The sequence below is a fragment of the Myotis myotis genome, unplaced genomic scaffold (genome assembly GCF_014108235.1).
Source record: "Myotis myotis isolate mMyoMyo1 unplaced genomic scaffold, mMyoMyo1.p scaffold_m19_p_6, whole genome shotgun sequence".
Lineage (NCBI taxonomy): Eukaryota > Metazoa > Chordata > Mammalia > Chiroptera > Vespertilionidae > Myotis > Myotis myotis.
Genome location: NW_023416368.1, coordinates 87,589,168 through 87,613,677, shown reverse-complemented (window position 1 = coordinate 87,613,677; position 24,510 = coordinate 87,589,168). Strand labels below are relative to the sequence as shown.

At 47.2% G+C, this 24,510-nt stretch overlaps 1 protein-coding gene across 10 annotated transcripts in view; it reads right to left on the bottom strand.

The window, feature by feature from the left end:
• Positions 1-24,510, bottom strand: part of GATAD2A (GATA zinc finger domain containing 2A) — a 114,947-nt gene that overhangs the window by 11,795 nt on the left and 78,642 nt on the right. For all 10 annotated transcript variants that reach the window (XM_036311913.1, XM_036311911.1, XM_036311914.1 and 7 more), the window contains 2 exons: positions 2,037-2,169; positions 1,779-1,910 (listed from right to left, as the gene is read on the bottom strand). In XM_036311913.1, the coding sequence (XP_036167806.1) occupies positions 1,779-1,910; positions 2,037-2,169 (265 nt within the window). The remainder of the gene's footprint in view (positions 1-1,778; positions 1,911-2,036; positions 2,170-24,510) is intronic.

Below are 24,510 nucleotides of genomic sequence, written 5' to 3'. Positions count from 1 at the left end.
TGTCACTAAGTTTGCAAAGGTTTTGCTTCCAGCCTGATAAGTGACCCCTGCTTATCTGCGACAGGAATTGACATATACAAAAATGGGTGCTTTTCCAGCACCACTCCACCCCCTGGGACTCCTGCTATCACTCTGTGGCCCTGCCTGTCAGGGGGCAGGAAAGGCAGGCAATGAGAAAGGACCCAGGTCCTGGACAGGTTAATACCAACCTTAGGATTCTTTTAACATTTTAAAAAATACGTTATTTATTTATTTCAGAGTAAGGGAGGGAGAGGGAGAGTTGGAAACATCAATGAGGAGAGAGAATCATCGATCAGCAGCCTCCTGCATTCCCGTTGCTGGGGATAGAGTCTGCAACCCGGGCGAGAGCCCTGACCTCCTGGTTCATGGGTCGATACTCAACGACTGACCCATACCAGCTGGGCCCAACCTTGGGATTCTTAAGTAACATTCCACTAGGGAAGGGACAGTGACAGACTTGGGTCACTTTACCTTATCTTCAACAACTGACAAGGAAACAATAGACAGGTTCTGTCCACCAGGAGATTAACTGACGTCAGTCAGGCCACATCCACTTGCTGACGGAGTGGGGTGGGAACTCAAATAAGCCCCCAAATCAGACCAATGCGTGTCTTTCTTTTGTGCCTCTCTCTTAGGGAATATGAGTTTTACACATTCTGTCAGCCATGTAATCACTTTACTGGTTTAGTAGTAATGGTTAATTTTTTTAAAAAAAATATTTTTATTGATTTCAGGGAGGAAGGGAGAGGAAGAGAGAGACAGAAACAACAATGATGAGAGGGAATCATTGATTGGCTGCCTCCTGCATGCCCTCTACTGGGGACCGAGCCCACAACCTGGCAATGTGCCCTTGACCAGAATCAAACCTGGAATCCTTTAGTCCACAGGCCGATGCTCTATCCACTGAGCCAAACCAGCTAGAGTGAGATGGCTGTTATGGTTATGATAAGGGCAGCTGCATAACCAATCATAAACCTTCCCAGAAATCCAACAAAACATGAACTTGCCCCACATGGTGAGCTCATAGCAGAACCACAAAGAACCTCAGGCACTGGGACAGCAGCCTCTCCAGGCTAGCACAGCCACCGGCAGGGCAGGAGGCCTTTCTAAAAACAAACTCAGGACAGAGCTCTGAACCTTGAAGTGTGCTTCCAGCAGCTTCATACATCTATTATTTGTTTTCTATTCCTTTGATGCTTTTACAGGAAGTGAGTTTTATGTATTCAGATCTGAAACATTCTAGACCAGTGGTTCTCAACCTTCCTAACGCCGAAACCCTTTAATACAGTTCCTCATGTTGTGGTGACCCCCAACCGTAAAATTATTTTCGTTGCTACTTCATAACTGTAATTTTGCTACTGTTATGAATCGTAATGTAAATATCTGATATGCAGGATGTATTTTGATTGTTACAAATTGAACATAATTAAAGCATAGTGATTTAATCACAAAAACAATATGTAATTATATATGTGTTTTCTGATGGTCTTAGGTGACCCCTGTGAAAGGGTCGTTCGACCCCCAAAGGGATTACGACCCACAGGTTGAGAACCGCTGTTCTAGACCAAGCAGGACTCTAATATCCTCTCATTGACATCCTTTTAGCTAAATACAAAATGGGACCTTTTGTATTTAGTTAAAGTTTCTATTCAGACCCTCATACCCCTGAGGAAACTCGTCCCCCATGACCAGCCTTTCCGACCCCAGCTCTGAATGGCTTCCACTGGTCCTTGAGGAAGATACAGACGTGCACAAACCTTCTGGGTGGTGGTTTCCTTTTGTATTTGACTCTGCCGCAACTTTTTCAATAAAACGAGCTTTGCTTCTTCTAACCGTAACTCTTCTTTCAGCTGCTTAATCATCCTTTCTCGTTCTTCAGGACTGCTTTTCTGTAAGCACAAGAGAACAGGGTTGAGAGGGAGGCCCAGCACCCAGAAGCACAGGCCCCACTGTCACCAGCTATATTCAGGGATGCTGTTCAGTGGAGTAGTCCCTAGCAGGGGGACAAGACTCACCATAAGGTCCTCAGTGCTGGTCTCCTGCAAAGCCTCTTTCGGAAGCCCATTCACCCTCGGGCTCATGGGCTGCTCATTGTCGGAGAGCACAATCACATCAGGCGAAGGGGCTCTCTTTTCAGACTTCATGTCACTGTGGAGCAGGGACAGCGGGTTGTTACCAGAGCACACTGACTGTGCTGGACTCTGTTCCCCAGAACCCCACGTGAACACCCTCCAGATGCCCAGATTAAAACATAGACAAAGCAAGGAGATGGCAAGCACATTGCCCCACTGGTGGCAACATCTCTCCTTGTGTCCTCCCTGATAGTCTCTCTGCCACCCATCTAGGCTGCCTTCTCTCATTGTACTCACCATGCAGTACCCAAACCCACATGTTTATGGCTGGACCCCTCCCAGTTCCAGCTGGGACTGTTCTTGGTGCCTGCCTTTGTGTCCCCAGGGATGAGGACATCTATATGTCTGAGGGTGACACAGACATTTTGGAAAACACCACCCACCACCACTCCTTTCTCTACCATGTGGCTAGGTGTTGAATTAAAAACGTCAGTGGTTAACCACTGAGCAGCTCCGGCCAGGGCTAGCGTGTTGGCCCGCACACCGAAAGGTCACAGGTTCAGTTCCTAGTCAAGGGCACATATCTGGGTTGTGGGCATGCTCCCCACCTCTGGTTGGGACACATGCGGGAGCAACCAGTTGATGTGTCTCTCACATCACATCCATGTTTCTCTCTCTCCCCCACTCCCTCCTTTCCACTCTCTCTGAAAAGCAATGGAAAAAAATATCCTCAGGTTAACAAAAAAGAAAACAAGCAAACAAACATAAATGTCAGTGGTTAGAGCCTCGGCCAGTGCACTGAAGAGTCATGGGTTCGATTCCTGGTCAAGGACACATACCTGGGTTGCAGGTTCGAACCCCAGACCTGGTCAGAGGGTGTGCAGGAGGCAACCATTCAATGTGTCTCTCACATCAATGTCCCCCCCCCGCCCCCGCCTTTCTCCCTTCCCCTCTCTCTAAAGATATCAATGGGAAAAATATCCTTGGGTGAGGATTAATATAAAACAAACAAACAAACAAACAAACACATGGCCCTGGATACTGGCTGAGGTCCTTCCTGGACCACATGTGGCCCCTTCAACCTCCCAGTGGCAACGTGGCTACATGTTTTGAAATAGACTAGAATACAGAACACATTTTATCTTGCAAATCTGGGTGCTCCTCACCTACCTAATCTGCTCACAAACTGGTTTCCAGCAACCTCTATCCACCATGCTCTAACAGTGGGTGAACTGGTCTGGTGCCAAGGCTACCCCTGCCATTACTCTCGCCCTCTTACCCAAACCCTGTCCACACCCAAGTCTCCTAAGACATACATGCACATCTGAGCCTCTGCTATGGTGTCACTGACCTTATACACAGGATCAAAGGGTCCCAGAGATGGCACTTTGCCCCCAACTAAGTGGCTCCATTTGCTGAGGGCACAATGTAAACATTCCCTTCAGATCTGGCTTCAAGTCTTGTTGAAAGAATCAAATCTTTCCCTCAGCAGCAAAATCAACCAAGCACCAAACTCGTCCGCTAGATGGCACTGTTGCCCAGAGAACAAACTTGATAAAGTTAACTGAGTAACAGCTGGAAGTTGTCCCACTCCTTCCACTACACCCCAGCAAAGCAGGGGCAGAGTTATAGAGAACTGCTGCTTAATAGCCCATTAAACCGCCTTTGCTGTCCCTGGTGTGAGCTGCACATTCACAGAGGACTCGACGCTGAGGATTCACTGACTCTCCTGGATCCTGGACCCTAGGTGGCTGCAGGCAGGCGGGGCAGCAGCCCAGGCAGAAGAACCACATCTAGAGTTACAGACTGCAGGCACTTTCTAAGGAAGTGTGTGCTGAGATGAGGGTGATCTACAGGGATTTATCTCTTTTTATCATCTCAGTGAGGGTGTGCACTTCTTCGGAGGGTGAGATGTAAAAAAAAAAAAAAAAGAAAAAGAAATTGGCCTGAGGGAAGAGGGCAGGGCGAGGGAACCAGACCATCTGGAAGCTGCAGCTCTGAGATGGCCACTCTGACCACAGCACTCCTAGGTCCCATCTTAGACTGACATTAATCAATAACTCATCCAAGAGATGACATCACCTCCCATCAAAGATCACTTAGCATCCCAGCAGGAAGTGAACTTCCTGTATGCTAATCAGGCCACCAAAAAGTCATGTGACAAAGGCATTTCCCTCCTTGGTCATGTGACCCTTTAACTGTGCCGTCCTTGTGAAAACCATGGCAACAGCCAGTTCTAACCAGTTTGTGACAAGCAGCCTTCATTTTGAGAAGTGAGGTAGGGTTCAGGTGTTTTTCAGAAAATGGAGGCACCCAGTTCACCCTGGAGCTGCCAGGCTGGTGGGCAATTCCTGTGTGGTGTCCACCCCCGGAGACTATGGTATGTTACAGAGACTGGGTCACTTCCAAACACAGAGGGCCACCAGCCCCTCTAGTTTCCAACATGAAAAACCTTCCTAAGCTCCATCTTTAAAACAAGGGTGCTTCACGCCTCTCAGTTCCTTCCCGAAGAGTTCTTTTAATTCAGGGAAAAGAATGCCTCTTTGATACAGGATCAAGTTGAACGTGGACATTCTTGTTTTTTTTTTTTTTTTAATTGTTTTAAATTATAGAACCATTTAGACCAGGAGAACAAAAGCAGAGTCTAGCTAGCCCAACATGCTAGAGCAGTGGTTCTCAACCTTCCTAATGCCGTGACCCTTTAATACAGTTCCTCATGTTGTGGTGACCCCCAATTTCATTGTTATAAATTGAACATAATTAAAGCATAGTGATTAATCACAAAAACAACATATAATTATATATGTGTTTTCCGATAGTTTTAGGCAACCCCTGTGAAAGGGTCGTTCGACCCCCAAAGGGGTCGCGACCCACAGGTTGAGAATCGCTGTGCTAGAGGGACGGTGGCATGGCCAGGTATACTGCTTCTGTCCAAGGCAGTCACCTGGGCACCGAGTTTATTTGGAAGCTACAAGACTTCAGGGCAAATCCAATTAGCCCATCCTGCCCATCTTGGGAACCCCTTTGTAAAATATTGTGATCAAGAGATTTTATATGACCTATGAAAAATCACTGGACGCAGGCCAGGCTGTAATCAGAGAAAATGGTCTCACTACCGCATCCTCCTTGGGCAGTCTCTGGAAAAACACATAACCCCCTCAAGTTTTCTGGAGGTAAGACCGGGATTGTAAACTTAACTTATAACAGGATCCTGCGTCCACAACGCCAGGCTACTGTCGCAGGTGTTCACCAGCCAGAGGTCAGTGTGAGGTTAGTATTTAGTGTACTCTGCCCCTCCACCCCCACCCTACTTGTGCCAGGGGAAGCAGTCTCATAGAGGGAATGCAGAAACAGTCCTCACAAACTCTGACCTTTGTTCTCTGAATGAAGCTGCCTGATGTTGGGGAAAGAGTGCTTCATCTACACTCGTGCATTTATCCATTCAGTCACTCAACTCTTTTTTGCTGAACGCTCACCTAAGAAGTAGGTGTAGTGCCAAGCAGTGAGGATAAACCCCTGGATAAAAAGGTGGTTCTGTCCTTAGGATCTACCAAGAGGGACAGGACCACTACCCACCTCAGCTCAGGAGCAGCTAGCTGGGCAGCTTCTCCAGGGCTTATAGAAATGTAGCATCTTGCTGCCCTACAGCTTGCTCAATCTAAGCCTGCATTTTAACAAGACCCCTGAGATCCCCGCACACACTAGGGGAGCTGGGAATGACTGGGCCCAATAAGGCCTCAGGACAACAAATTCCTCCTTAGGGCCAGCGGCAACCAGCTATTCCCTACCAGAACCTTCTTCTCTGCAACTCTCTGGCCCAGCAGCAGGGTCCAGAAACAGGTGGCTGCTAGTTGTGGTTATAGGTGGGGTGAGGAGTTGCTAGATCAGCACCAGCCTCACCTGCTCCTTCTGCAAAACCCCAACCTGTGCCCCAGGGCATTCCTCCCATTGGAACCCATTCACACCTCCCAGGCCAAGCCAATTCTTATCCACCCCAACCAGTCCCACCAGTCTCTATACCATGGGATCATTCTGTCTTGGGCTCTGACCTTCACCACCATTCCTTTCACCACACCCCCCATGTCCTCCTTCACAAGATGCACTTCAAACCTTTTGTGCCCCCAAAGGTCCCTGGGTTGTCCCACCCCAAGCTAGGGCTACAGGTTGTCACAGAACAGTGGCCAGGGCCCTATGGCTCTACTTATAGCCTGTCTCTAGAAGGCCCGGGTACTGGATGTTCCCAGGATGACCCAACAAGCAAAAGACAAAACAAGAGTCCAGTCCTGATGTGATTCTATGGACTCAGAAGAGGGGGTGAGGCTCCCCTCCTCCCTAGAACCAGAAAAGCAGGAATCTTCTCCTAGTGCCACACTGGCTAGGAGTGGCAGAGGGACCACAGGCCCTCCTCCCAGAGCCCATGGCCATGCTCACAAAGGCCTACCATGAGTGGGCACTGTGCACCAAGCTTGCACACTGGGGAAGGGGGCGAGTGTTGCTGTCATTCTCCCATAAACCACCCATGGTCTCACTTGATCCTGCCTCTTGCAAGTGGAGGAGCCTAGGGCAAGATACTTCCCTCCCCTCCGTGCCTCCTACAAGGACAGGAACAGGGGTTTCAGCTCAGCTGCCCCTCAGACTTGCTCAGATAACTTAGGAAGCTGTCAGGAAATCAGAGTCCAGACCTTTCCTGAAGCATTAAGAGGCTGCTCACTGTGAATGCAAGCTTGGCACACAATGGGCTACTGAGGTGACTAGCATTTAAATATTCTCAAACCTGTGAGGGCAGGAATTGTGTCTGTTCTGTGAGCAACTGTCCCAGCAGCTACAGTATGGTCTGACATAGTGGGTTTTCAGGCAACAGGATTGGCACACGCCCATTTCCTCCTCTTCCCTGGCACCTGGTTCCAGGATGGGGTCTGTAAGTCCACAAGAAACTCAGCAATACCTGTAGAGTGACTAATGATCTTGCACATGTGGGTGACTATGTCCACAGGCACAATCGATGCTGTGTTGCTAAAGGATGTGTAAATTCACTTAAAAGGATTTCTGAATTCTGGGTTATGTGTCTGTTCAGGACACAGGCCCTGGAAGTCCAACCTCTAGCCTGTGAGTCCAGGATTCTGGTGGATGTTAAGAGGAAGCCCCAATTACTCGTGGTTGACAAAACCCTGTACAGAGAACCAGCACTCCACCCTGATGAAGTCATCAGCCCAGCCTTGAGAGCCCTGTGAAGGCGCTCATTCCAGCTGACCCTTGACTGTGCTCACACTCCATCTAGTCCTGTTCCCATGACCTGGGCTGGTTTTGTGACTTGCTCTCTCTACAGGAACGTGGAGGAAGCAACACTGCAAGCTTCTGAGGCAAGGCCACAGGAACCTTGCAGCTCCTACTTGGGCCCCTAGAGTGAGCCCACGAAGGCCCAGGTACTGCAGTTCCCGAGACCACCTTGGTGTAGGATGCCAAGCTAGCTTCATGGAAAGAAGGTCTCTGAGGGTCAGAGACAGCCATGGAGATGAGCCTAGCCATCCCATGTGAGTGACAAAGCCACCAGTCATCCAGCTCAGCTAACGTGAACTGTAAGAACAAGAGCCCAAGAAGCAGTGCCCTGCTGGGACCAGTCAACCAGGAGACCCAACAGACCATTACAAACCAATACATCATTACTTTAAACCACTAAGATAATGGGGCCAACAGGGAGTGAGCCCACACCACGGTAACTCCTTGTCCTCCCTCAGACTGTCCCCAACAGAGGCCATCTATCCTAGACATTTGCCAGGAGCCGGTCCATCCTTGCTGTTTCAAAGGACCTGGCATATATGGCATACTGTTCTTAAAATGTTTGCTCACCTTCTTGGCACTATGTGTTTTAACCAAGGTCTCCTCTCTGAGAAAGGTTGTTTCCCCAGGTAGGGATTTTCCCCTGAAGTTAGGGAGGGAATAAAACCCCTCAACTAAGTGCCAGGCGGGTAATTAATCACTTTAACTACGAACAATCATGCTTAAGCTACATAATCTTTACTCCCTGGAATGGAGATAAGAAACGCCCTAACCTTTGTAATAGAGATTGATAGGATTGAATCAACTGGTATAAATACAGATGTAACAAGACAGAAAGAGACAGAACTTAGAACACAGAACCTAGACAGAACTTAGACACAGAACTTAGAAGACAGAACTTAGAAGACAGAACCAAGAGGCACAGAACCTAGACACAGAACCTAGAGAAGAACCTAGAGACAGAACATGGCAAAAGATCCTTCTTCGCCGACTCCGTCCACACCTTTGGGGACCCCTGGACCTGCTGGGGTTGGACCCCAGCATCTGGCGCCCGAACAGGGACCCCTAGGTAAGCCCCACTCTCGGGATGAATAGGACTCCACCGTAGGAAGAGGGTGGATAGTCTTCGCGGACTCCATCCACACCTTTGGGAACCCCTGGAACAGGATTCCCCTAGGTAAACACCCCTCCTCCCCCGCCATTGAGAACCCCACACTCGGGACGGATAGGACTCCACCAGGATACTGCAGACCCCCCTATAGAGGATAAGTAGGATAAGAAGGTGGATAGTACAGAACTTAGATTGAGAAGATGTGCCATACTGAGTCCAAAGAAAGAAGACTCTGTATTGATCTTTTAACACATATGCTTGCTAGCAGAGGAATTAAGGTTACTCCCAGTCAGACAGAACGTTTTATATAAGAAGTATGTCCATGCTTTTCTGAGGAAGGAAAGGTAAATGTAAAGGCATGGGAGGAGGTAGGCCCAAGGAGCCTTATCCTTAACCCCACTGCAGCCTTTCCACCCCGGGAAAGTGCAGGATTGGCAAGCTCTCCCTGGGGTGATAGATCAGGACTCAGGTAATAGCGGAAAGCGCCAATCCTACTCTTAAAATGGATACAAGAGAGCATTTCAGGTTTTTCTTTTTAATGCCTGGCTTTTAAAAATAAAAAAGGGGGAATTTGCCAGGAGCCGGTCCATGCTTGGTGTTTCAAGGGACCTGGCATATATGGCATACTGTTCTTAATATGTTTGCTCACCTTCTTGGCACTATGTGTTTTAACCAAGGTCTCCTCTCTGAGAAAGGTTGTTTCCCCAGGTAGGGATTTTCCCCTGAAGTTAGGGAGGGAATAAAACCTCTTAACTAAGTGCCAGGCGGATAATTAATCACTTTAACTACGAACAATCATGCTTAAGCTACATAATCTTTACTCCCTGGAATGGAGATAAGAAACGCCCTAACCTTTGGAATAGAGATTGATAGGATTGGAATCAACTGGTATAAATACAGATGTAACAAGACAGAAAGAGACAGAACTTAGAACACAGAACCTAGACAGAACTTAGACACAGAACTTAGAAGACAGAACTTAGAAGACAGAACCAAGAGGCACAGAACCTAGACACAGAACCTAGAGAAGAACCTAGAGACAGAACATGGCAAAAGATCCTTCTTCGCCGACTCCGTCCACACCTTTGGGGACCCCTGGACCTGCTGGGGTTGGACCCCAGCATCTGGCGCCCGAACAGGGACCCCTAGGTAAGCCCCACTCTCGGGATGAATAGGACTCCACCGTAGGAAGAGGGTGGATAGTCTTCGCGGACTCCATCCACACCTTTGGGAACCCCTGGAACAGGATTCCCCTAGGTAAACACCCCTCCTCCCCCGCCATTGAGAACCCCACACTCGGGACGGATAGGACTCCACCAGGATACTGCAGACCCCCCTATAGAGGATAAGTAGGATAAGAAGGTGGATAGTACAGAACTTAGATTGAGAAGATGTGCCATACTGAGTCCAAAGAAAGAAGACTCTGTATTGATCTTTTAACACATATGCTTGCTAGCAGAGGAATTAAGGTTACTCCCAGTCAGACAGAACGTTTTATATAAGAAGTATGTCCATGCTTTTCTGAGGAAGGAAAGGTAAATGTAAAGGCATGGGAGGAGGTAGGCCCAAGGAGCCTTATCCTTAACCCCACTGCAGCCTTTCCACCCCGGGAAAGTGCAGGATTGGCAAGCTCTCCCTGGGGTGATAGATCAGGACTCAGGTAATAGCGGAAAGCGCCAATCCTACTCTTAAAATGGATACAAGAGAGCATTTCAGGTTTTTCTTTTTAATGCCTGGCTTTTAAAAAATAAAAAAGGGGGAATTTGCCAGGAGCCGGTCCATGCTTGGTGTTTCAAGGGACCTGGCATATATGGCATACTGTTCTTAATATGTTTGCTCACCTTCTTGGCACTATGTGTTTTAACCAAGGTCTCCTCTCTGAGAAAGGTTGTTTCCCCAGGTAGGGATTTTCCCCTGAAGTTAGGGAGGGAATAAAACCTCTTAACTAAGTGCCAGGCGGATAATTAATCACTTTAACTACGAACAATCATGCTTAAGCTACATAATCTTTACTCCCTGGAATGGAGATAAGAAACGCCCTAACCTTTGGAATAGAGATTGATAGGATTGGAATCAACTGGTATAAATACAGATGTAACAAGACAGAACTTAGAAGACAGAACCTACACAGAACCTAGAGACAGAAGAACTTCGCTGGAGAAAACATGGCAAAAGATCTGGACAGAAACTGGCAACAGAACCTAGAGAGAGAACCTGGCTGAAGAACCTAGAGACAGAACCTGGCTACAGAACCTGGATAGAACATGGCAAGAGAACCTGTCTAGAACCTGGTGACTGAACCTGGCTGGAGAAGCTGGACAGAACCTGGCTGGAGAACCTAGTGAGGGAACATGGCTACAGAACCTGGCTGAAGAACCTAGCAAGAGAACATGGACACAGAACCTGGCTGGAGATCCTAACCAGAACTTCACTGGAGATCCAGACCAGAACTTGGCTGGAGATCCTGGCTAGGCTGCTGATCAACTGAACGCTGTCTCCATGTCATTCCTTCTTCGCCGACTCCGTCCACACCTTTGGGGACCCCTGGACCTGCTGGGGTTGGATCCCAGCAGACATTACCCTGGGATAGAGTAGGGAGAGACAAGGGGGGTTCCTAGTAGCCACCCCTGCTGACTCTCAAAGCCCCCCAAAGGGACCAGTGCAGTTCTCCACACATGTATCTCCTGTGGCAGATACAGAACTTGGAATAAGATAGACATGGAGTTCCAGGAAGACCGAGCAAGAGATCAGAGCTGCCCAGCAAAGAGGGTGAGGAGAAAGTCCCACAGAAAAGGAGGGGCCATCCTCAAGCCTATGAGCCACCACCTTCAGATACAACCTGGAGTGATATCTGAGTCACAGCCAAAAGCAATTCCATGCTTAATCCAATGAGCACCCCTCCACCCCCACAATTCCAGAAACACTTCTAGAAAAGACCTACGAGAAAATAAGAGGTATCACCAGTTCCTGGGTAGTCCTACCATCTGGCACCATCTTGCTGGCAGGCCCCTGAGAACTGGGTGTCTTGACAGACACACATTTCTGGGGCCTTTCATGGCCACCTGGACATGGAGACTGCTCACTGGAACCCCACCCTCCTTTTCCAAGGGATACCATTCACTCAGAAACATTTGATGTGACTAGACAGGAAGCTCTGCTGCCCAGACACAGATTGTGCCTCTCAGTCCATGTCCTGCCTGCCCCATAGGGGGAGGGGTGCCTGGTCCCCTCCCCAGACCCTTACAGCCCTTGGAGCCCACCAGCCTACTTCTCACCCCTCTGCTTGAATCCCTTCTTGGCATCCACTGCTACTTCTCCCAGCACTGTAACTTGACACCCTGTTGGCTGGGATGTCAAGAGAAAAGCCTGCTTTGTGGGGGCCTGGAAGTCAGGACACATTTTGCTTCTTGGCCACAAAGGCCATGGAGGTGAGCACCTGCAATAGGATTTTTGAAACCTAGCCATCATTCTTCCTGGAGACTTCAGGTCTATCACTCTGGGATGCCATTACAGTGCACCTGCCCTGCCACAGCTACAGCTGAACATATCAGGAGAAGAAGAGGGAGCATGTGTGGCCAGGCTCTGGCCTGTGCGCCCAATCCCCCCTTTAGGATCTCCAGCACAGACATGGGCAATCCCAGGGCACATGGCAGGAGCAGAGGAGCACTATGCCATCAGCAAGGTCAGGAGACATCCAGCCTATCTTTCGGGGGCTCCTTTTAGGAACAAAGGAACCCCTGAAAGTTACAAATCCTGGCCAGGAAGGCCAAGAGGACCTCACTGTGACTGGAAGCAGTGATAGGGGCCAGTTTCCGGGTGTGAAGAGTTGCTGAGAGATGTACAGACAAGCCAAAGAGAGGACCCCCTGAGCCAACAGCTGGCAGTGGCCTCATGGAAAGACCCCAACACCAAATAGTAACAAGGTAGACTGCAGGGCCAGGTCCCACCCAAGGAGTCACTTCAGCATGATCCTGACCGGTCCAGCCAGGATTCAACACCACCAGGGAGATTAAATCCAGTTCAGCACACACTGTTCAAAAATTCAGGAAGAGACACTTATTGGAAATGACCAGTCATAGAACTGAAAAGCTGATATATGTAAGGTTTGGAAAAATCGCCCAGGACATACACTGATTCTTTATAATGGCCAGCCCTGTGCCAACCATCAAGATGCACACGTCCATGTAATCCTCGCAGCTGTTCGACTGTTACACCCGTCCACAAGTGAATAGTAGTCTGAATGGAATGATTTTCCCAGGTCACATGCCTGTGGCCTGCAGAGAGTACTAGTATAAGGTGGGAGAGGATGGGTCCCATGTGACTTTCAACTCTGACGTCTCTACCTTGAGTTACCAAACACAATTTTTATATTAGATTAAAGGGGGAAGTGTTTTTATTCATACTTGAAGGATCCTAGACAGCCAGCAGCATCTGCATATAAAGTCCCTGAAGTAACATAGAAATGACTGTGAGGACATAGACGGGGTCTCAAACTTGACTGAGAAACAACTCTCATTACACATGGATGACCATCTGCCTGATGAAACTAGGTAGGATTTTGGCACTTGGGAATCCAGGCTCCCAAAGGGCCAGGACCTTGGAAGAGTAAAAGAAAAACAAACGTCAAACCCAGACTGTTGGCCACAGCATCAATGCTAGTGTCCACTCTTTCCTCTGTTCCCTAACCACATGTTAGGCCAATCTTCCACCAATGAGGACATAAAGAGAACCCAGGAGCACTCTCCAGCTCAGAGGGACTCCAGACATCAGATGAACCCAAACCCACATTTTGGGATGCCGGCTTCCTCACCAACATATAGCAAGAGAAGGGTCACCTATGTGCAGGTGAAAACCACACATGAGCAACAAGCACGGCTTCCTAGTTTGTACTAACCACAAACTTTTGTGATAAATGGAAAGCACACACTTTGCCTCCCTTTAAATACCTAATTCAAACTGCTGGATACTTCCCCCACCTTCCACAGGCAAATCCTTTCAGGCTCACCTGTTCCCCAACCCTCACATGCTTAGACCTGCTCCAGCTACTCTTGAGCCCAGCAGCCAAGGGACTCCACACAGGTCAGCCACCCAGGTCATACAGGAGGACGGGGGGTGGGGGGGGGGGGGGGTGGGGGGGGCAGGTGTACTTCTCTGGCTGTGGGAACCTGGCCCCAAACCTCAATGAATCTTGGTTTCTTCATCTTCAAAATGAATGCTGCTGACTTCAAGGGGGTGTCATGAAATGTAAAAGATACAAAAAAAAAAAAAAAGCATCTAGTCAAAAGACAGTGACCCTGCCTTTCTTCCAGATCCTTGCAGAATGCAATGTGCACACGTGAGGCAACCCCATCACTTTCTCTGCTCTGAACTGACTCATCTGATCACCCGCCCTGCAACTGGAGGTCCCTAGGGACAAGGTCTCAGGCTGAGGGTTTCTCTTCCTTCCACTGTCTGACCCCAGCAGGCCATCAACCATTGTGCTGCTGGAGACATAAGCACAGACCCTGCTGGGGATCCTGACTCTTCCCACGCTGGACAGCCAGAAACGATTTGCCTGTGCTCCTCTGCATAACACTGGGCTACTAGCAGTTCCCCAAATAGGTCCTTGGGACCCCTCCAGGGGCTCTGCCAGGTTGTAACACGGAGACAACATCTGCTTTTTTCGCCAAGGTGGGACAGCAGTGCCAAACTATGCCAGGAGTCAGTGTTGTCACGCTATGGGCAATGCCCTTATGAAGAACCATTGATTGGCTGCCTTCTGCATGCCCCCCCACTGGGGATCAAGTCCAAAGCATGGACATGTGCCCTGACAGGGAACGGAACCGTGACCTCCTGGTTCACAGATCAATGTTCAACCACCCCAGTCCTCGAGTTAGAGTCTTTTTAATATTCTGTGACAAGATAGAATTTTGAAAAACTAGTGTTTGCCTCTATGAGCCCAACAGCTTCCCAACATATCAGAGATGAACTAATCTGATTCTACAATACTGAAAATGAAATGTGTCAGTAGAGTTGACCCTTGAACAACTCAGGAGTTGGGAGCACTGACCCCTGAACAATAAAAAATCCACATGTAACTTTTGACTTCCTAAAACTTTACTAATAAATAACCTACTGTTGACTGGATGTCATACAGATAACATACCGACAGTCAATACAGATGTCAAACAGACAGTCAATTAACACATATTTTGTATGGTATATGTATCATATACTATATTCTTACAATAAAGTAAGCTAGAGTAAAAATCAAGATGATCATAAAAAAAGACATTTACAGTACTATATGTTAATGAAAAACATCTATGTATAAGTGGACTCACACAGTGCAAACCCATGTTGTTCAAGGGTCAACTGTATCTGAAAGATCTCAACAAGCAAGTAAACCAGTATTTTCTAATGTTCAATGATACAACAAAAATCAAACAGAATAAAAAAATCATTCAGGAGGAGAAGAGACATATTTCCCAGGCAGAAGAATATCAAGTAATCTATGCAGATGCTACAACCTTGAAGAGGGGGGAATGGTTACTATGGGCTGTAAAATAGTGACTTCCTTCCAAAGTGGGTAGCACACAAAAAGGCAAGAGAGAAGCTTTACATGGGAGACACCTGACAGACACCACCTCCACCAGGGGATCAAGGTCAACATCAGTGAAAAGTCACATTCGCTTAGCTGGCGTGGCTCAGTGGTTGAGAGTCAACCTATGAACCTGGAGATCACAGTTCAATTCCCAGTCAGGGCACATGCCCAGGTTTCAGGCTTGATCCCTAGTTGGGGGCATGCAGGAGGCAGCTAATCAATGATTCTCTCTCATCATTGATGTTTCTATCTCTCTCTTCCTCTCCAAAATCAATTTTTTTAAAAAAAAGTCACATTGATGGTATGTGCCCCAGACACAATGTACAGAGAAGGGTGCCTCACCTCTGTGGTCTTCCTCACCCTCCACATACCCACCACCCCAGTCCAACCATAAGAAAACACAAATCCCTATTGAGGGCATCCTACAAAATACCTCAATGGTACTCAAAACTGTCCAGGTCATCAAATCAGGAAAGGCTGAGCCCGACTGGCGTGCATTGACCTATGAACCAGGAAGTCACAGTTCGATTCCAAGTCAGGGCACATGCCCTGTTGTGATCCCCAGTGGGGCCATGCAGGAGGCAGCCTATGGATGATTCTGTCTCATCATTGATGTTTCTATCTCCTCTCTGAAATCAATAAAAAAATATATATTTAAAAAAGGGGGGTGGGGGAAGGGGAGAGTCTGAGAAACTATCTCAGCCCAGAGGAGCCTAAGGAAACTAAATGTAACAAGGATCCTGGGACAGAAAAGGTAAAAAAAAAGGAAATCTGAATAGATTATAGACTTTAGTTAATAGCAACATGTGGGTGTTCGGTTCCACAGTAACCTATTAACAATGGGGAGACTGGGATAGGGTGAGCAGAATCTTTGCAACCTTTCTGTTAATCTAAAATGATCCTAAAATTAGGATGTACTTTTTTAAAAAAAAGATTATTCTGTTCAAAATGCAAAAAAGACTGGTGGACTTTAATGCAACCAAGTACAGGAAGTTCACTAAAAAGGTTTAAGAGTCTATAGTGCAACTAACTGTTAGGGCAGTGATTCTCAACCTTTCTAATGCCGCAACTCTTTAATACAGTTCCTCATGTTGTGGTGACCCCCAACCATAAAATCATTTTCATTGCTACTTAACTGTAATTTTGCTACTGTGATGAATCGTCATGTAAATATCTGATATGCAGGATGTATTTTCATTGTTACAAATTGAACATAATTAAAGCATAGTGATTAATCACAAAAACAATATGTAATTATATATGTGTTTTCTGATGGTCTTAGGCAATCCCTGTGAAAGGGTCTTTTGACCCCCAAAGGGGTCGCAACCCACAGGTTGAGAACCGCTCTGTTAGGGAGCGGCCACTTTGTTTTAGTGTTCCATTAAAAGAAGAAATACACAATTATCTAAAAAGACTAACCAAACACCTCAGTGTCCCAAATGTTCTGTGTGAAGCTGGGTTTTTTCCCACAGGCTTTAACCCTAACAACATATCACAAGAAATTGGTTGCAGAAGAGATATGAGAATCCAGCTGTCTACTTACTAAGCAAAGTAATTAAACTTGCAGAATAGTTATTTCTCATAAAAAAAAAGTTATTTATGCTGCCATGTAATAATGGGTCATCTTTATTAAATGAATAACATTGTCATCTTTATTAGATGAATTAATATTGTCAACAGATACTTTCTTTTTTTTTTTTTTTAAATATATTTTATTGATTTTTTACAGAGAGGAAGTGAGAGAGATAGAGAGTTAGAAACATCGATGAGAGAGAAACATCGATCAGCCGCCTCCTGCACATCTCCCACTGGGGATGTGCCCACAACCCAGGTACATGCCCCTGACCGGAATCGAACCTGGGACCTTTCAGTCCACAGGCTGACGCTCTATCCACTGAGCCAAACCGGTTTCGGCAACAGATACTTTCTTTTAAAAAAATATTTTTATTGATTTCAAAGAGGAAGGGGGAGAGAGAGAGAGAGAGAGAGAGAGAGAGAGAGAGAGAGAGAGAGAGAGAGAGAGAAAGAACACGACATCAATGATGAAGAGTCATCAAGGCCCCTCCTGGGGGTTGAGCCCACAACCCGGGCATGTGCCCTTGACCGCAATCAAACCCAGGACTGCTCAGTCCACAGGCTGACGCTCTATCCACTAAGCCAAACCAGCTAGGGCATCAACAGATATTTTCAACACCAATGTTCTCTGGGTACTAGAGATGGTAAAGGGGCTGTGCCAGTGCTTGTGGCAAAGGGTTTCCCATCCCTGTGGCAGATGCCAGTCTGAGCAAAGGCTCCTGAGTGAGGGCCTCCTGACACATGGACTTTTTCTTGAAGTTATATTTTGAAAAGAGAGAGATACTAAAAATTTAATAGGACTCACCCCACAGATACACTGTAATTTCCCTATAAAATCCACTCAATTATAAGGCAACAAAACTTGGTAACCCTGTTCTTGTGGCCTTTAAAGCAGCGACTGTACAGGCCCCGCCGTTACTCAATGCACAGATACTGGCATTTCCCAGGGCAGCTCCGCTCTGACACTGTGCGCCTGCAGATTGGGAGACCAAGCACAAACTCCCATTGCTAGTACACTACCCTGCACCTGATGCCCCACTCTCCACAGACTGCTACTTTCCAGGCAAAGGTATTTTCTCTCTTTCCCAACAGGTCCACCTCCATCCTCAAGTCCAGGTGCTCCTCAGCTCTACCCAGGCCCAGAACACCACCTCTTCCCCCTCAGGGGGCACTCCAGGGCCTGACCTTCCCAGCCAGACAGCCACCCTGCTCCCACAACCCTGGGCCTTCTCAGGCCCCAACTCTGAACAAACCCAAAGGCTCCAGGGACCTGAAACTCTAAGTACCCCAATTTCTGGCTGTAAGCTCCCCAGACAGTGCCACCAAGACTGCTCTGTTCCACAATGACCATAGGCACTGCCAAGTGTTCCTGAAGGAAGAAAATGCGGTATGCCTGAACTGGTCATTCTCCTCAGAGTACCATTGTGTTGATGTTTTTTCCCCCGAGAGCTGTCAAGGCTCTGCTTTGAGGAACCCTACAAGCTACCAGGTCTCAGTCCCACTAAGACCTGAAGCTTTGCAATGTGGTTATATCACAACTATTTTTAAGATTAAATACTAAAAATAGGCAGTATTATGGCTTGGGACCCAAGGAAGAGGAAATGCAGCAAGGGCTGGGTTTTTTTCTCTCCTTGATATATTTTTATTGATTTCAGAGAGAGGAAGGGAGAGGGAGAGACAGAAACGTTGATAAGATCAGCTGCCTCCTGCATGCCCTCTACTGGGGACTGTGCCCTGACTGAGAATCTAACCGTGATCTCCTGGTTCATAGGTCAACCACTGAGTCACACTGGCCAAGCAGCAAGGGCTGGTTTATATCTCCCACCTCTCCACCCCTCGCACACTCCTCACTCATCCTGCCCCTTGTGGGCCCCTGCATGGTGCCAGCATTGAGACTGCCTTGGCCAAAGGGAACTCAACAAGTTCAAAGGCAGCTGATGCCTGGCTGTGCATGTCACCCACCTTACTCCCACAGGTGTCTGTGGACATCCACCTATACTCCCCTCTCTCACGCTTGGACACCCATGAGTCCCATGGCTCCTTCCCATTAGCACTGCGACAAACCTTACTGAATGACACTGGGAGCTTCTAAGGCTCAGGAATGACCAACCTTGTCCGGCTGGCGTGGCTCAGTGGTTGAGTGACCTATGAACCAGGAGGTCATGGTTGATTCCCAGTCAGGGCAAATGCCCAGTGGGGGGCATACAGGAGGCAGCCAATTGATGATTATCTCTTACCATTGATATTTCTCTTTCTCCCTTCCTCTCTGAAATAAATAAATAAAATAAAATAAAATAAAATAAAATAAAATAAAATAAAATAAAATAAAATAAAATAAATAAAATAAAATAAATAAAATAAAATAAAATAAAATAAATAAAATATCAGCCTCGACTCAGGGATGGTGGGTTCTAAGGATGGGGTAAACTGTCCTGGGCCACATGGGGGTGAGTGGAATCAGGCTGAAAGACACCCTCATTCTCTTTCCACCACCTGCTGGTACCACCCTCAGGCTCACAAATTACAATTCATGTGTTAATCTTCTCAAGGGAAAAATTTTGGCAATCTCTTGCAAACAGGCCAGCTCTCCTTTTCCTTCAGGGCACTGAGAAAATGCTCCTCTCCTAGTGTGTCCCCTGTTTGTCCCACCTGGGGTCACACACACCTTTGGGAGGTCCCAGGAATAACTCCTGTCCCCACCTGCTCTACAGAGTCCTCCCCTTCATTTTGTTCCTTTACCAGATTAGGTGGCTGTGAAGGACACAGTGGGATCCCTCGGTCCCAGTGCTCTGGCCAGTGCACTTGCCACCCCCGCATCACAGGATGCAAGATAAAAAGCCGTGCATATTAAGAGCAGTTTTAGCCAGCCCAGTAGAGGACTGGCTGGTCAGAGACGTTCCCTCACATATCCCTGCAAGTAGAACGTTTAAATGACCCAACTAACAGGGTGAGGAGCCTGTCAACATGTGACAAAACACGAGCAGGAATATGTGCTATGAGGAGGTATCAGAAACTGCATTGCAGAATTACACCGAAGAATTTCAAAATAATTTGCAAATCTGCTTAATTCACACATGTGTGAAGAGAAGCATTCCTGGCTGCTGAAGGATAAGCACTTAAGAGTGTTTACCTTGATGACCATGAACAAGGGCTACCACACAGGACATCTCCAGAAGGCTTACACTGTTCAGTGAGAAACCATCCCCTCCATGGCCAGAGGAGGGTGCCGTAAAGGCAACAGCAAAGTGACAACCCATGGTGCTCCTTACCTACCATGCCGGCTCACACTATGCCCAGAGTGACACTATGTCACTCTGATATCCCAAAATAATCTAATAACTTTTAGAAGTACAGGTGAACCCCTCAAATGTCAATTATTTCAAACCTGGAATAAGGTATGGTCAGAGAGAGAACTGGGATGAGGAGCCCGAAGGGAAGGGGTGAGGCAGAGAATGAGAAGATGGAGAGGCCACAAAAGTTTGGAGGTGGCAGTGACACAGAGAAGAGAGCATGGAATCAGGAACTGATTTCCAAAGAAACATACCTCTCAGTTCTCATGTTCTGAACACAATAAAAAACACAAGCAGCTCTAACCGGTTTGGATCAGTGAATAGAGCGTCGGCCTGCGGACTCAAGGGTCCCAGGTTGATTCTGGTCAAGGGCATGTACCCTGGTTGCAGGCACATACCCAGTAGGTAGTGTGCAGGAGGCAGCTGATCAATGTTTCTCTCTCATCAATGTTTCTAACTCTCTATCCCTCTCCCTTCCTCTATGTAAAAAAGCAATAAAATATATTTTTTAAAATTAAAAATAAATAATAAAAAATAAAAAACACAGGCAGGCTAAGATTTCCAGTTGGAGCTGATGGAGTAGCTCTCTGAGACCTGGGCTCTCCTGGAAGTTGCCCAGAAGCAGAGAGAGAATCAGCAGTGAAAGGGAGCAGCCAAACCACAACAGGTGCTGGGAAGGGAGCTGAGCTTCAAAGGGTCTCCCAGAGTGCTGGAGCCCCAACTCAGAGAAGTGATGGTCAGAAGGAACGAACAGGTTTCTGGATGCAGGACTTCCAAAGCTCTCACATAAGACAGGGAGGTCAATCCCTGTGAGGAAGATTGCAGATGAACCAGGGTGAGGGCCACACCTACTTGGCTATGTGAAAACCAGGACCCTTTCCCAAGCCATCACGCCCAACTGTGTCACAGCTGTGTCACATTCGCCCAACTCACTCAAGGATACACATTCCAGTAGACAGCTGGCCAGCAGGCCAGGCACAGCTGCAGTGCCACATGGTCCTGAGAACACAGTGGGTAGGGGCTCAGGTTTGCACATGGCCAGTGAGCACTCCTACCCATCACCAGACAGGCAGCCAGTGCAGCAACAATCAGCCTTCTGTTATCAAGGGCAAAAGACTGATAGTCATACAAGTAGACCAGGACCCGGACCCATACCGCTCTGGAAACCCATTGGCTAAAATTGTAAAGACTTCCGTGGCCTGTTTTACTCAGTGATTAGAGCGTCAACCCTTGGACGGTCTCAGGTTTGATTCCTGGTCAAGAGCACATACCTCAGTTGCAGGCTTGGTTGCATGCTGTAGGCAACCAATTGATGTCTCCCCCACCCCTCTACTCTCTCTAAAAATCAATTAAAAAATATCATCGGGTATGGTTTTAAAAAGACTGAAGATACCATCATCCTGTACACCAAAAAGGTGGCAAGGTTCAATTCCTGGTCAGGGTGCATGCGGGAGGCAACCAATTGATGTTTCTCTAAAAATATAAAAATAAAATAAAAATAAAAAAGATTGAAGACACCAAGTGAAAATGAAGTGGCCAGTCCCCCACACCTACCAGAGTAAAATGGCCTAGACATTTTGGGGGATGGTAGTTTCTTTAAAACAACACACACCAAGAGAAATGAGGATCAATGTCCATGTAAAGACTTCTGCAGGAATGATCATGGCAGCTGTGCTTACCCAGCCCTGGCAGTCTATGGACAGGGGAGTGGATAACTCTGACATCCATGCAGGAGTCGCTCAGCAAAATGCCGATACGCACCATGAATGAATCTCAAAGCACACAGAGAGAAGCCAGAATCCACCAAACACATACTGCATGACACCATTTGTAGGAAGTCTGAGAAGAAGAGAGGTTATGTCTAGCGTGGGAGAGTGCATCCAGTCAGGGAGGCCAGGAAATGCATGGAGGGCTTGAGGGAATTTCATAGGGTGAGGACAAGGTTCTATACCAGTCGTAGGCAAACTACGGCCCGCGGGCCGGATCCAGCCCGTTTGAAATGAATAAAACTAAAAAAAAAAAAAAAAAGCCCGTACCCTTTTATATAATGATGTTTACTTTGAATTTATATTAGTTCACACAAACACTCCATCCATGCTTTTGTTCCGGCCCTGCGGTCCAGTTTAAGAATCCATTGTGGCCGAAACCGATTTGGCTCAGTGGATGGAGCGTCGGCCTGCGGGCCGAGGGGTCCCGGGTTCGATTCCGGTCAGGGGCATGTGCCTGGGTTGCGGGCACTTCCCGGGAGGAGATGTGTAGGAGGCAGCTGATCGATGTTTCTCTCTCATCGATGTTTCTAACTCCCTCTCTCTCTCTCCCTTTCTCTCTGTAAAAAATCAATAAAATATATTTAAAAAAAAAAAGAAAAAAAAAAAAGAACCCATTGTGGCCCTCGAGTCAAAAAGTTTGCCCACCCCTGTTCTATACTCTGCTAAGGCTTTGGACTACATAGGTGGATGCATGTATGCAAACTGTACCAGGAGAGGCTCACATGGTGTGCAACTGTTACCTCTTGCCAGGGCAGGCAGCCCCAGTGTTTACTTTATCCTTCGCCCCCCAAGAGGCCACTTATAAAGAATGTCACCCAAACAACAAACACTACCTATGACCCCTGCACTGAGTCATCTTGGGTGATGTAAACCTTTTCCTTCAGACCCCATTTCTACACAGAACAGAACAGGCTATCACACACACTCACATTACAGACAAATGGCTGCACTACCGTGTTACTTTCAGATTCATTTTTGCGTTGGAAGAAGACCTGGGTGTTAACGTGTGCGTGGATGATGTGCCTGCCTACACACCACCACTGTGGGCCATCAAGCCCTGTCTTAATTACAAATGACCAGCCAATGAGACTCCTGGGCACAAAAGAGGTGACTGGTCTCTACACAGATGTGTCACCCCCCACTACTCCCTTGGTAAATGCCAAGGTCTCAAAAGAAAGATGAGACAGTGATTCTGTTATCAAGGATACCAGCTTCAACAAAAGTGCCCTGCTTTGCAGACCCAGAAAACAGACAGTACTTTTGTACATGCTACATCTGTTATAACTTTTAAATGCCTGACCAGGGAGGTAGAAAGCCAGAAAAACTAAAAGGCAATAACACCTCTAAGGACTCTGGATGCTACTGCCAGCTTCCAGTAGGCTCTCGGTGGGTACAGTAGCCCCTCCTACCACATAAGGGGCAAGCCCTTGGTCCAAGTGAAGTCCCATCCCTGGGCTAAAGAGATGCATGACTCAATGGGGGAAGGGGAGAGAAGAGGGAGATACAAGGCTGCCTCAAGGCAGTATAGGCAGTCACCAAGATACCTGTGACACATCCAAGGTCCACGTAGCAGGCTATTGAGGAGAAACGGGGCTCTTGGTGTGCCCCTGCCCTGTCTGTGTTTTCTTCCAAGTAAAATGAGAGAAGTAGAGATGATCTGCTTAGGTACCCAATGACTTCGACCCTCCTCCCCCATGAGCCATACCCTCAAATAGTCCCTAAGGCCTCTGCATGTTGTTTCATAATATGGTACCCCAGAAAGTAGCATGATGAGTTCATTTCTGTCCCCAATACATGGTTTGGCTCAGTGGACAGAACGTCTGCCTGTGGACTGAAGGGTCTAGGGTTCGATCCCCAGTAGGGGACATGTAGGAGGCAGCTGATCAATGATTCTCTCTCATCACTGATATTTCTCTCTCTCTCTCTCCCCCCCCCCTTCCTCTCTGAATCAATAAAATATACATACATATAAAGAAAAGAAAAAGGCACACACAAAAATACATTTTCAGTGAAACATGGAGGTGACTATTCATGGAACCCCCACCCTACATAGGCTCAGGGTGACAAGGGACGTAGTCCTTACGTTTCAGGTGCAAAACATCTAAAGAAGTAGTTCATGTTTTTTGTTCTTGTTGTTTTTAATACATTTTTTATTGATTTCAGAGAGGAAGGGAGAGGGAAAGAGAGATAGAAACTGATGTTTCTATAATGAGAGAGAATCGTCAACTGGCTGCCTCCTACACCCCCCGCCCCCCCTTTGGGGATCAAGCCCTCAAGTCAGGCATATGCCCTGACTGAATCGAACTGCAACTGTGGATGCTCAACCACTGAGCCACGCCAGCCAGGCAAGGTTCATGTTTTACTGAGTTTGAATGTTTCTTGATCCAAGGGAAAGGGGGGGGTGACAGGGAGTTGTTCTCACTTGTGTGTGTCCCAGATTATTTCTGAAGATCAACAATTTGTGACAGAAAGACTCTCCTCTAGAAGGAGTAGATTCTACTTATCACAAAAACAACACAAAGAACCCAATGCTATCCCAGCTTCAGCCTTATCTAATAGTCCTGACTTGAGGTGGGGGGAGGGTAGCCTATGCCCAACCTTTGGGTTGGTCTCGCAAGACCAACAGGCTCACGACTTCCACCTCTGTGATTTTTGTTTTTCTGAGAGCACACTTGTGGATGCCAGAACGAAAACCAAACTATTTTTAACTTCACTTGTATTTTTTTAAAACATTCATATTAAGGTATAATTTATATACCACAAAAGTCATCTATTGTAAGAGTACAATATAATGATTTTTAATAAATTTAGA